The sequence below is a fragment of the Taeniopygia guttata genome, chromosome 1 (assembly GCF_048771995.1).
Source record: "Taeniopygia guttata chromosome 1, bTaeGut7.mat, whole genome shotgun sequence".
NCBI lineage: Eukaryota > Metazoa > Chordata > Aves > Passeriformes > Estrildidae > Taeniopygia > Taeniopygia guttata.
In genome coordinates, this window is record NC_133024.1 from 97,374,857 (window position 1) to 97,389,326 (window position 14,470).

Genomic DNA, 14,470 nt, shown 5'->3' on the forward strand with positions numbered 1-14,470 from the left:
TTTGAAATGAAAACTCTATTCCAAAGCAGCATAGAAGAGAGCAAATTGCAGCATAAGAGAATAAAAGCACATAGATGTATGAGTCACTTAAAAAATTTGTTTAAAGGGGAAAAATAGGAGTACCAGTTATTTCTGTGGGGGTGGAGCAGCAGATGAGGGGCTGTTGTTTAAAGTGCAAATGTTTGAGGAAGTAGGTTGCAGCAGTAGTTTCACATTCAATTATTTCTCAAGTTGCAATCAAGGTGAAAAAATGGTGATAGAGTAGTGATTTCTGCTGTTGTCATGAGTGAGTTATGTCATGTTACATTCTCTTCTGCATCTCAGCTGAACCACTGGAAACCACTTTGATGCTGTTTTCTTCTGCTGTGTTTTATAGTCTTTTCCAGCATCAAATCTGCCAGACCTGGAAGCACACAGAAAATGGTACGTCAAACTTTCATTTTAAAATTGCTCTTAGGTATCTTTGAATGGAACTGTTGTAGAAGACTTTCAAGAACATATTCTGCTTTTCTGTTTTCTAAATTGTATGGTTTACTGCTATGGTTAGAAATTGCAGTGCCTCATGACCAGAAAGTAAAGTATTAATTTGCATTAATACTTACTGTACAGCAGTGCTCCAGAATGAGCAATGGATGTCTTATCAAAATGCTCTAAGTTGTTAGGTGTTTATTTTTCTCTACCCTTTTCTGCTGCCGTAACCTAAAATACATGTGGAACCTCTACAGAAAACCTTTCTTCAGAAACACATAGCTGTACTGTTGCTGAATATTTGAAGAACACCCTAAATCATTAAGAGTTTATGCACGTGCCAGTTAAGATCAGTAGATTAGCTCTTTTCAAACTTCTTATAAAGCCAAGCATAGATTACTGAGAAAAGAACAGCTCCCATACTCTAACTGTACTTTTAAGCAAGCCTCTAATTGCAAAGACATAGCACAAGACAGCATCGCTTTTTGCTCTTATTTAGAAGTCTTTTTGTTTTTTCCAGTACTATAATGGATGCAAGGTTTTACACATGTGAATAGCCAGATACAGCACCAGAATGTAACTCTTTGCAGTTCAAATAGCTAATGCATTAAAAGGTTATCAGGAAAGGGAAGAACATACAAATAAATGAAGCACAAAGATGGTAGTAGCTAGGCTGGCTCTGCAACACTTAGGTTCCTAAAAATACTGAAATATGTGAGAGTTCAAAACCTGAGCATTGTAAAAGACTCAAGAGTATTTTCTTAACATATTCAAAAACATATTCATGAGGACTTTCAAACCCTATTCACTGCACCTAATATCAGGCACCTAAATGTGCAGCATTAATCCCTGCATGGTGTGTACTCAGACAGATGTCCCTTGATCTTCAAACTGAGCAGTTCCTGCAGAGAGGCCTCTCTCTCCTCTCCCACTCTATCTTGAATTTCAGTGCTGCTGTGCTTCATGGGCACTTGCCTTGGGTAACCAGACTAACTCTGAGGTCCATTGGTCTGCTAATGCAGGAAATGGAGGCAGGCAGCTGCTGGGACACTACAGGCCATGGTAGCATAGGCATTCTTTGGTATTCCGTTAGTCTCCTAACATTCTTTACACGTATAATAATATGCTGCATCCCCTGGGAAAGAATGAAGGAAGGCAATTTTTTTTCAAGAATATATTCAGAGATTTCTTTGGCAGTGTCCCTTGCCACTCTAAGAAAGAGCTTCAATTTTCCATACAATTTAATAGCAATGGCAGAGTCCTTCCTTCTCCTTCCCACATCCCTGACCAAATTACTGGAGAAAAACGGGTTCTACTGAGAAGCTCGGGTGGTGAGAGGAAATTAATGCCTTTTATCTTTTCCAAATTCATTCCCCACTTACTCTGATTATTCTCATTAATAAGTTTTTATCCAAGTGCTTTTCTACATCAGGAGATCAAAAACCTGAATCCTATTCAAAGAGGATTGGCTAGACTGTACTGAAAACATTGGTGAACTCTCTTACCCAGTGATCTCTGTCTGGGTGAGTTTCCTAAGTGAATTCCAATAAGCCAAATGATGGTTAATTTGCTACCTAGCAAATGAAAACACAAGAGTTGGAGGTAATAAAATACGAATACACAGACATGGCCTGGTTAGTTCATATGAGCCTTCCCTGAATAATTGTATGAATGACAGCCATAGCTACCAGCCATGGTATTTAGCCACTTGTCTTTTCCCAGAGGATCTGCAGAAAAGAAAAAAGCCACATAGCACTTCCACAGAATGGGCAAAGAAACTGTGGTAGCACTGTAGAACCATGTCACTGTATCAGGTTGCGCTGAAGTCAAGGTCTGCAGTAGACTTTTACATTTTTCCTTCTGTACTGGGGCTCAGTAATTCCAAAATTCCAAAAATGACTGAAGGAATTACCAAAGTGATGCTATTTGGATGTTGAGTCAAGAAGCAGAAGTGCAGTGCTGTGTGAGACTTGATCTGGCTTCTCTCCCATTTGCTGCCCTGCAAGTCACCAGAGCACTCTTCCAGATACACAGATGCAGAGCTAGATCAGCATAGTTCTCTAAGGTAATACAGAAACACAGATTTTTACAGGGGACACAGTGCTTGAAGTAAGCAGGGTGTGCAAGAGGAAACCTCACTTCACCTCCAAGTGTGTGTCACCTGCAAGGCACAGCTTTGGCAGCACTCAACAGGGTTCACACAGACTGCTTGGCAGGTCTCTGTATGGTCTTGTGTCCCAGCTAAAGAGATAAAAACATTTTCATGTACCTTGAACATTTTACCTAATCACCCAATTTTCACCTGCTTAACTGGGTTTTGACATTTAATCAATATTATGCCACACATAACCAATCCTCATTGTTTAAGAGCCCTGTATGTGCCATGCAAGCCTCCACCACTGAGTTTTCAAGGGAGAAATGAGGTTGTTGATTTTCGTGAGGTGTCTTGTCTTTAAAACTCTTGACCAGCACCAGACACAAGCAGTTAAGATGCTAGGCAAGGCAGCAAGATAGTCAGGACCTCTCAGCCTGTGCCACACAAGCCAAGGCTGACAGCCTGCAAGGCAGGGTTTCCTTGACACTGACTGCTGCTGAGGAAGTAACTAGTAAGTTGTGAAATATTAAAAGCTTTTTCCGTAATACACAGAAATCTATGAAGTCGGCAAAGACTTGACAGACAGAGAAACTTTTTTATATCCCTGTGGGATTTTGGCTCTGGTTATGTAGTCTGATTATTGTATTTTTATGGAACATGCCCAATTTTAAATTTGCCTTTGATTTTCAGGTGCCCAACTCATATTCAAACATTGTTTTTTGTCCTTCTTCCCTTATCGGGCAGAGAAAATACAAACTGGTATTAAACTTTATAGAAATAAAGACACTAACTGGCTTAGGTCAACTCTACACCCATTCTAAACACGTACTAGAGGAAGAATACATATGAAAATTTTAAATTTGACTTAGAAACTCAGTCACCTGTTAGTGAAGTTTTGAAAGTTTACACAAGCTTTTAAGTCTAGAAGTCTAGCTTTTAAGAATATAGACTTTATCTGTCTTACTTACAATTTGAAAAATAACTGTGCTCATCTATGCCATTAGGCAATGGCAATTTGCAGGATGCTTAATTATTGCAAATGCAGGCAAACCCGATGGGAAGAAATTATGATGTCTGCACTCCAATTTAGAAGGCTGAATAATTTCTTTATTATAACTATGCTATATTACATTAATATACTATATAAAGGAAGATACTAAAAGAACACACTACTTTCTCTAACTACCATATCTAACTAACTCCCAACTCATGACCCTCTTTTGAGAGTCCAGCCACAGGTGGATTGGATTGGCCATCAGGCTCAAACAATCCTCACCAGAATCCAATCAAGCACTCACTCCAGGTAAACAATTCTCCAAGCACATTCCACATGAGAAAAACAGGAACAGAAATAGAAATTGTTTTCTCTTCTATTCTCTCTGTGCACCTCTATGAAAAATCCTGAGAGAAAGATAAATGTCCCCATGACACTTAATAACTATTATTATCCCTTAAAATGAATGTTCACAGAGACATAGACTTTATTCACCCTTTGTCACTTTTTCAGGAGATATTTTTATATTAACTTAACTCATTTTTTAGAGAGTAGTATTTAAATTAATACTAGAATTCTTGGAGATAATAAAAAAGCATTTGAGGGAAAAAACAATATATGCCTTTGGAAACTTTTATTCCTACTTGCACATCAATTCCTGGTCAGTGTGAGACAAGAACCAGAATTTAGATGTATAGTTGGCCTGACAAAGTGTATAGATGAAATATTCTTATTACATTAAACTAATACCTCCATTTTTCCTTGGTTTTAGGTACCTTGTGCAAAGATGTCAAATGCGTTGCCATTTATCTTGCTCTTCATATTCCCACTGCTGCTGTCAGGGGCTTGGTTTCCCAAAACTTTACCCTGTGATGTTAAATCTTCAGAAGGTACTGTGACAGTGGACTGCACCGACCGGCGCCTTACAGAAGTCCCCAGAGGGATCCCTGGAAACGCTACCAACCTTACCCTGAGTATTAACCATATTCCCAATATCTACCCAACATCCTTTGATCGTCTTGAAAATCTCCAGGAGATTGACTTCAGATGCAACTGTGTGCCTGTCAAACTGGGGCCCAAAGATCATGTGTGCACCAGCCCCCTGAAAATTGAGAATGGCACTTTTGCTGCCCTGACAAGATTGAAGTCGTTGTATTTGGATGCAAACCAGCTGGCAGAAATACCCCAAGGTCTTCCTGCTACTTTAACCTTGCTGAGCCTGGAAGCAAACCATATCTTTTCCATCCAGAAATCCAGCTTCTCAGAGCTAGGAAACATAGAGGTATTGTATCTTGGACAGAACTGCTACTATCGCAATCCATGCAATGTTTCTTTTGAAATTGAGGAAAGAGCCTTCCTGGCACTGAAAAAGTTAACAATACTATCCCTCAAGTCCAACAACATAACACAAATCCCACCCAATTTGTCATCTACTTTAAAGGAATTGTACATTTACAACAACAGGATTCAAGAGATTCGAGAACAGGATTTCAGTGGCCTTCTCAACCTAGAAATTCTCGACCTAAGTGGCAATTGCCCACGTTGCTATAATGCCCCATATCCTTGCATTCCCTGTCCCAAGAGCTCGATTCAGATACATTCAAAGGCTTTTGACTCCTTGGAAAACTTAAGGATTTTGCGGCTTCACAGTAACTCTCTTCAGAGCGTACCCAGCAGCTGGTTTAAAAACATCAAGGATCTCAAAGAACTTGACCTCTCCCAAAATTTCCTCATGAGGGAAATTGGAGATGCTCAGTTCCTGACATTTCTTCCCAGCCTTGTGCAGCTTGATCTGTCCTTTAACTTTGAACTGAAGGTGTATTCTCCTTTCTTGAATCTTTCTAAGACATTTTCCTCCCTCTCTAACCTGGAAACCCTGAGGCTCAAGGGTTATGTCTTTAAAGAACTGAGGGCACAAGATCTTCAACCACTGCTCAGCCTAAGAAATCTAACCATGCTGGATCTCGGGACTAATTTTATTAAAGTTGCAGACATGACAGTGTTTGAAGAATTCCCAGCTCTTAAGTTCATTGACCTGTCAGTGAATAAAATTTCTCCTTCTTCAAGAGAAAGCAACTTATATGGATTTTGCTCTAATCCTGGCATTTCAGTTGAGCAATACAACAGGCAAGTGCAGCAAGAGAGGCATTATTTCAGATATGATGTGTATGGGCGAAGTTGCCGTTCCAAAGACATAGAGGCTTCTTCCTACCAATCTTTAGTTAAGGAAGATTGCCTTAACTATGGAAAAACTCTGGATTTAAGCAGAAACAATGTATTTTTTGTTAATCCCTCAGACTTCCAGGGACTTGGCTCCCTCAAATGTCTCAACTTGTCAGGTAATGCAATAAGTCAAACTTTAAATGGAAGTGAATTCTCTTACTTGTCTGGATTGAAATATCTGGATTTTTCTAACAACAGGGTTGATTTGCTATACCAGACTGCTTTCAAAGAACTAAAATTATTAGAAATTCTAGATCTGAGCAATAACAAATATTATTTTCTGGCAGAAGGTGTTACTCACGTTCTTAGTTTTTTGAAAAACCTAGCCCATTTGAGGAAGCTGATGATGAATGAGAATGACATTTCTAGCACTATTGATACAGGAATGGAAAGCCAATCTCTTCGAATTTTAGAATTCAGAGGAAATCGTTTAGATGCTTTATGGATGGATGGCAATGCTAGATACTTGTCCTTCTTTGAAAATCTGACCAGTCTGGAAGAACTGGATATTTCCTTCAACTCACTTAGTTTTTTGCCTCATGGTGTTTTTGAAAAAATGCCTCCCAGTCTGAGGATCCTCAACTTAACAAATAATCGACTGAAGAGTTTCATCTGGGGAAACCTCCCCTCTCTGAAGAACCTAGTAACTCTGGACCTGAGCAATAACCTTCTGACTAATGTTCCCCGAGAGCTGTCCAATTGCACTTCATCTCTCCAAGAACTGATGCTCCGAAACAATCGCATTCACATGCTAACCAAATATTTTCTCAGAGGTGCTTTTGAACTGAGGTACCTAGATCTCAGCTCAAACAAGATTCAAATAATTAAGAGATCTAGCTTCCCTGAAAATGTCATTAACAACCTGAAGATGCTGCTTTTGCACGGCAATCCTTTTAAGTGTAACTGTGAGGCTGTGTGGTTTGTCTGGTGGATCAATCGGACGCAGGTGACCATTCCTCTTCTGGCCACTGACGTCACCTGTGCTGGCCCAGGGGCACATAAAGGCAAGAGCGTGGTTTTCTTGGATCTGTACACCTGTGAGCTGGACACGTCGTATTTGATCCTGTATGCTCTGTCAGCTTCGGCCATCCTTGCCTTGATGGTGTTTGCAGTGATGAGCCATCTCTACTTCTGGGATGTGTGGTACAGCTACCATTACTGCGCTGCCAGGCTGAAAGGCTATCGGCGCTTGTCTTCACCAGCTGCTTGCTACGACGCCTTCATTGCCTATGACAGTGAAGATCCAGCTGTGAATGAGTGGGTGCTGCAAGAGCTGGTTGAAAGGCTGGAAAACCAAAAAGCCAGGCAGTTCAATTTATGCCTGGAAGGAAGGGACTGGCTCCCAGGACAGCCCGTCTTTGACAACCTTTCCCAGAGCATTCAGCTGAGCAAAAAGACCATCTTTGTGCTGACCAACAGGTACATTAAAAGTGGCCGCTTCAAGACAACATTTTATATGGCTCATCAGCGGCTTCTGGATGAAAAGATGGATGTCATTATCTTGGTATTTCTTGAGCAGGTTTTGCAGAAGTCCCGCTATGTCCGTCTGAGGAAGAGGCTGTGCAGAAGTTCAGTCCTGGAATGGCCAACTAATCCTCAGTCTCAGCCCTACTTCTGGCAGTGCCTGAAAAATGCCATAGCTATGAGTAATTCTCTGGCTTACAACAAGCTTCTCCAAGAAACTGTTTAGTTCTACCCTTTCATTAAGTATTGTTGTGATAAACATACACCTTGCTTGGCACCTTTTATTGTGCTGCAAGAAATGATGCACTACTCCCTGGAAGTCACTGTTACAGGAAATCATCACTTCCAGCTTTTCTTTCTCTATAGGCCTCCAGCATCTCCTATGGCTGGGTGAAGTGTGGGTTGACACTTGGTCAACATGCTAAATACGCAGAGTGATGGAGTGGTTGGACCATGCCTAAAGTTGCTGCTGTTCAGACAATGTTAGAATAAATGGGATTTTAATAAAAATGAGTAGTTTCTCTATTTGCTGTATTTATGAAAATCAGGAAAAAAATCTTTGATACATTTGTGCCCGGAAATACCTTTAGAAAAGCTCATTCTTTGATCTTAGAAGCTGGGAATAGAAAAGCTTTCTTATCTTTTCATCCTAGGCTTACAGCTTCTGAGTCTACCACTTCTGTCCGAGTGGGGAAACTGAGGAAAGCAAATTCTGTTTGGACTGATGTCAAGGGCTTGGGTCTGGTATCGGAACTCTACCATTGTTGCACAGTCAAAAAGCTCACAAATCTGAAGAGACTTGGAAGTATATGTGTGGACTGAAATGGAGAGGTATGAGTTCAGAAGATCTTGTAGTCTGTAGGTGAAAAGGAGTTATAGGATAAAGGGATTCCTTGTGCATGCGTGCAAGAAGAAGGAGAGGACAACAGACGGGCAGAGGGAGAGGCACAAGGCAGATGGGAAAAATCAGTTAAACAAAAGAGAAAAAGAACTAGGTATCTTCCAGATCCCTTCCAACCCAAACCATTCTGTGATTCCGTGATCTCAGCTGCCTCTAGTGGTTCCTTGCCTAGATCTTCTGTCTGGTCCTATCTTTAAATAGTTTCCTTTTGATTTACTTTAGTAGACATGCACACAGACAAGAACACAAAAACAAACAAGAAAACTAATTCTCTTATAATATTACAGAAAATAAGGATTTTTTTTTCCTCCAAATTATGATAGTGGTGTTATTTATTCACAACAGAAGCAGGAGAAAGATCAGGGCCTATTTAGAAGAGTGGAAGTTTTGATTTTATTTTAACATTGAAAGGAGGATCTGGGGAGCTAAAGGCTTGTCAGTCTGACATCGATGCCAGTGAATGTCATGGAGCTGATCATCTTGAATGCCATCATATAAGAAGTACAGGACAACCAGGGTATACAGTCCAGCTGGCTTGGGTTTATGAAAGGCAGGCCTTCCTTGACCAACCTGGTCTTCTACTGTGACAAAATGACCTGCTTAGTGGATGAGGGAAAGGCTGGGGATGTTGTCTATCTAGAGTTTAGTAAAGCCTTTAACATAGTTCTCCATAGCATTGTTTAACCAGGAGAAAATGTGGATTGGGGAGACCTTATCACTCTACCACCACCTGAAAGGAGGCTGTATTCAGTGAGTCAGTCTTTTCTCTCATGTAGAAAGTGACAGCACGAAAGGAAATTGACTAGAGTTGCACCAGAGGAGGCTTACATTTGATATTAGAAAAAAAAAATAATGGAAAGGGCTTTCAATCAATGGAGCAGACTGCCCAGGGAAGTGGTGAAGTCACCATCCCCACAATTGTTCAAAACGCATGTGAATATGGCACTTGATATGTTTTGATGTTGAACATGGTCATGGTGCTAGATTGATGATTAGACCTGATAATCTTAAAGTCTTTCCAACCTTAATTATTTTATTATGCTGTGATTTCTGATGGTTGTGTTTGTAAACCAATGATTTGAAGTTCAACTACTTTGTGCTCATTGTGACCAATACAGTCACCAATCACCACTTTGCCCATGAATCCCTCTCTGCTTCCAAACAACAAATCTATAACTATAAATCTATAACTATAACTAAAGCTATCTAGCCTATAACTATGTTATAACACAGTAACACAATGAATCTACAGTATTGTTTTACTTGGTAAAGAAATTTCTTAAAAGCAAGAAAATTTAACTCACATTACTTTGCAGTTAAGTTGTTAATAACCCCAAAGTCTGGGGCCACATAATTATACCAAAGTTTACACCTGAGCACTATGCTGAAGGCATTTAATGCACTGTATCAGTTCAGTTGCTTTATATATAAGATCTTTGTTTCAAATAAAGTGCTGAATTATTTGCCTTCCCTGTGCATAAATACTGTAAATAAGGCTTCAAAATTACTTGTGCCAAGAGGTTACTGGGGCTTCTATTCTTTTGAAACTCTTCTTATGCAGATTGCGGCCTGCGCAAGTCATATAGAGAAACATTGAAACAAGGCAAATAGAACGTTGGCTCTCATACAAACCTTGTTCATAAATCATGCTCCAGCTGCCTTGAACATAAGGATGAACTGTTAATCACACCAGACTGGTAAACATCTTCATAATAAAATAATCCTTCTCTTTTTTTTTATGGTCTGACAGAAGGGACACAATGTTTAAATTTCCTTGGGGGTCTGAGTTGCGTTTCATGAACGGTTGAAATTTGTATTTCTCAACTGTATTTAACAGGATGAGATGGGGGAAAGAACAGAAGTAAAATTGCAGAACTCATCTTACTGTATGTGCACCCAAAATGTTTCTGAAGGGTTACAGATGACTTCCAACAGCTCTGTGAAAACTGCCTCTGTTTTGACAGAATTTAAAGCCATGAGAACAGAAAATGATAAGGGGTTTAGTGTTTAATTCTCTATGCTCACTGGCCCATGCCTGGATTCTGGTCTGAAGATCTGTTAGTTCAGCCTAGTGGGAAATATTCCTCTCTCTGCAGCATTCTTTTGAGATAACAAAATATACCCCATTGCATAGCAGAAATTGAAGGATTTAGCTCATTTAATCTGCAAAGCTTACTTTTAATCATTCCACTGCCCTAGTGCAAGTACACATTTTTGGCTCTCTTGGTAAGAGTATTTGATGTTTGCAGCTTTGCTGGAAGCTCTTGTCATGGCCTCCTAGGGGTTTTAAATGTCAAATATTCAGAGGCTGTTTCTGAGGCAGTGACTATGGGGAGTGAAACCTAAGCGTGTTTCACTGTACAAGTCCCTCTCACAGTCGTTTGTCAGGTGTCTGTTGTCAGTGCTGGCACTCTGTGGTCTCTCCTGCGCTGAGTGGCTGCTGCCCCTGTCTGGCAGCCAAGGCCCACCCATCCGGGCCAGGGGGAGATTGGGAGGGCAGGTTCAGAGCGGCTCTTGGTTGGAGAGGAAGCTCCTGGGTAGAAATAAAGCCAGGCTAATAAGTGAAGAAGGCAAATGATACAAAAGCGATCACTCAGCACCTCCTGGCAGTAGACCAGCACCCAGCTAGCCTCTGAGTGATGGCTGCTTTAGCTAAATCCACATCCTGCCACTCCTCCCCAGTTTTATTGCTACACATGGAACCTTAACGGCCTGAGTTGTAGTTTAGCCATCTGAACTCCATAATTGTGGCTGTGGCCCCCTTCCAGACTCTGGCTCACCCACAGCTTGCTCACCAGTGTGAGGAGTGGAGAAGGCCTTGAGGCTCTGAAAGTTCCCCAGCAGGTGTAATGCTGGTGTGTAATCCACTCTGCTTTGGTCGCCAATCTGTACCAGGGTACCAGAGAGCTGCTATGGAGAAAAGGGCCCCATCCCAGCCAGACCCAGTATGGTTGTGACAAATGAGGTGTGATTGTGGATACTCGTGTCTGTCTTTTCCAGGCCTGTGTAGAGCTATACTTGTAAGAAAATGTAAAAGAAGGCAAAAAATAAAAGAAATTGTACAGAATAGGCAAATCATAGAGACTTGCTGAATTCCCTGCTCAGATTAGGTGTTGTGTCCCCATGCGTGTGCATACATCTGCTCTTATTAGTAGGATTCATAGTGGATGGCTTTCATCCGACACTAAGGGAAGAGCTCACCTTTGGACAAAATTATGGTGCTGCTATGTGGAATTCTCCTTCATGTGTCCCCCTGATGGGGGCACCCCTAAAAATTTCTGTGTCCGGAATGAGAGATGGACAAGACTTGTTCTTTCAGTCTTCAAGTTGTTGTTTATTTTTCTGTTATCAGTAGTTCTGCACTCCGTCTACATCTCAAACTTAACGTACAAAGAGAAGGCACCAAAGTCACAAGACACACAGATTCAAGGTCTTTTAAAGCTATTTTGTCCAATTAACTCTTAGAATATATACTTTATTTCTACCTTTCTACCGATAATTAATTTTCTGTCCATGCAACATCTGCATTGCAGTTCTTTCTAACCAGTCCCCCTGTGCTCCCAACACTGCAGAAAACTGAGTAGATGAAGAACGAGAAGGTGATCAGACAACATCCAAAATCCTCCATCTTGTCTCCTACCCATCTCCATACTAAAAACCCAAAACTCTAAGTATTTTACCCTGTGATAAACTATATTACTATCTATTTCACACACTCAAAGATTCCAATTCATCGCAAAGTCTTGGAAGCTTACTCCATGGAAAAAGGTTAAAAGCAGTGTTTTCTTGGGGATCAGGATTTCTCAGGACAGGCAGAGAAATATTCCCTGTGCCCCGGATTCCAACAGTGCTTTATTGTAGTTACAATGAAAGCATTTTTTTATAGGATATTATCATTATTATAGCACATAAATTACTATTATTAAAATGCCACAGGATTTCTACAAAACAAATTAACATAGTACAAGCTGTAAGTAGTATAATACAGAATTTATAATAAATTTCAACTTATAATTTCCAATCAGTAAATCTTAATTTACCTTATGATGCCTAGTGACTTGAAATCTGTGCAGATCAAGTCAAATCTTAGCCCATGCTTTGCTCTATCAATGTAGCAACTATAATTATACTCTCAAAACATATAAAAGAATAAGTCACTCCTTCCATCCTCAGAGGATGCAAACAATGGTGGAGCCATGCCTGGTACTGGGGGTTGATGGGTTTCACTGTCCAGCAGCAGCTCTGGTTCAGGTCCCCCCTTATGCCTCATAACTGGGTGGATCTCAAGACTGTGGGCTGCTGCACTTCACCTCCCTCTTCTGTGGGGGCCTGGAGCCCTCCAGGGCAGTAAGGAGGGGAGCAGTCACCTTGTGCCCAGAAGCCTTGAGGATGGGAGGGAGGAGAAAAAATGGTTTGTCTGGGTTTTCTTCTGGGTTCACAGATCCTTCAGGGCCTGAGAATGAGGTGAAGGGTGATGAAGATGTGATCCACTCAGTGACAGGTGATGACTGCTTGCCTCATGAATTGGCATTAATGAGCAGGGGTTGAAGCAAGTATACTGGTGGCAGTGGCACACATCAACATTTCCAGAGTGACTTTTCAGGGAAGGCAAGAATGAGGCATGTGCCACTGCTGTTCAGCTCTGAAGAGACCCCTGGTCCCACCAAGGCTTTCAGGGCTCAGAGAACAGTGATGTTAAAGCAAAGGGAAAATCTGGCTCTGGCAGACTCCAGGGCAACCAGGAAGGAAGGTCACAGGGCTGGGAGTGGAAGCCAGCACCGCTGTGAATGGCAGGGCTCTGCACTTGGTTAAACAAGTAAAAACATTTGTGCTATCTGTAACTGTATCTAGATATATACAATATATACACTATCCAAAATACATTCCTATTATATATAGGTGTTTTGCATGTATAAATATACATACATAGAAGGAGACAACTCAATCCATTTCAAGTGCAGTTCATGACATTAGAATCAAAATAATCTCTATTGAATAGTAGCCCTAACAGATAGAAATGTCATGCACAGTTGTCAAAAAGGCAATATCAAGGTCTAAAATAAATGAAAAAATTATGTCTCAGGTGTTGCATTGCTCTCAGGCTATGCTTTTTCCCTTTCCAGGGACCCCTGTGACTGGGATCTGATAGTATGGTCCCCTGCTTCCTGCCCCAGTGGGACTGGCAGAGAGCCAAAGAGCCTCCCTGTCCTGAGCATAGATAAAGCCCTGTCCCTTCCTGGTTCTCTCTCTTTTCCCTTTTATCTCATGGAATAAAGAGCTTGGACAATCACATCAGGGGAATTGAAGCCTCTTTGGAATCTTTGCCCAACTCCTGACCTGCCTTTCCTCAAGGCCCCCATATATCTGGGCTAGCCTGGTGATTTGGGGGGCTGCGAGGGATAGGCACGTCGCTCATGGTCTTTAGAACTCCATAAATTGACATGCATGCATGTTTAGTGTGAGCTGTGTTACAGCAGCTTGCCTGCCATAGTCTTAAGCCTTTTTTTCATATGGAGCTGCTTTCCTGCTATGTGATTTGTTTGGGTCCAGCAGTGTCTGAGTTCCATGTTGTCCTTCAGAGGCTGTTCCAGTGCTCCCTCAGTGCTCTTGCCTGAAGATGACTTGATAAACCATGGCAGGATTGCCTACATGAAATATGAAAAAAGGCTAGCAATGCCATCACTAAGAAGCAGGATTTGAGGATATCCCACTTCCAAGTGCCAAACCTCCTCTAAACCTGCCAGTTTTATGATTTGCCACCACTTTCTCCATTGTCATGCACCATGACTTCCAGCATTACTGCCTTGGCACTTCTCTTCATCATCCCTCAGAGAAAAGAAGGAATGATGTCTGTGGCTACTCTTGTCTTATCTGCCCATGAGGACGGGGCAAGCAGAAGGGACACAGTTGCAGTGCTAACCCTGGACAACTTGGAAAATAGCTCCATCTTATTTCAGCTACTCTGGGATGTCTTCTGTCTCCCTTGAAGGTAACTCACTTTCAAAAGCAAGAGTGCTGGGCACCTTTGCTTTGAGCAAACAATTTTAACCTGTTGTAAATCAAACAATCAGTCCTGGTACTGAGGTAGCCTGGGGCAGCCTGAGCTTTCAGAAAAGGCAGTTCTGTTTCTGTGGTATTAGTGGCTCCCTTGGCCATATCTCAGCACCTGGGAAATTTGGGTAAGCTCTTAGCACAGATCTGTCAGCATGTCCTTTTTCACCAGGCCCTGAGTGCTTCCTCTGCCCTTGTTGTAGGACAATCTCCTCCCGTGCTGTCTCTGTTTATTGTTTTTGGTTATTTTTAGTGCCTGCAAACACATTTCTGC

At 41.4% G+C, this 14,470-nt stretch overlaps 1 protein-coding gene across 1 annotated transcript; it reads left to right on the forward strand.

The window, feature by feature from the left end:
- The first annotated feature begins 302 nt into the window (after nt 1-302).
- Nucleotides 303-7,754, forward strand: LOC100231797 (toll-like receptor 7). Its single transcript, XM_030280921.4, has 2 exons — nt 303-423; nt 4,330-7,754. Exons 1-2 carry the CDS (start codon nt 421-423, stop codon nt 7,468-7,470), a joined length of 3,144 nt encoding a protein of 1,047 aa, XP_030136781.4. The 5' UTR covers nt 303-420; the 3' UTR covers nt 7,471-7,754.
- Nucleotides 7,755-14,470: the final 6,716 nt, after the last annotated feature.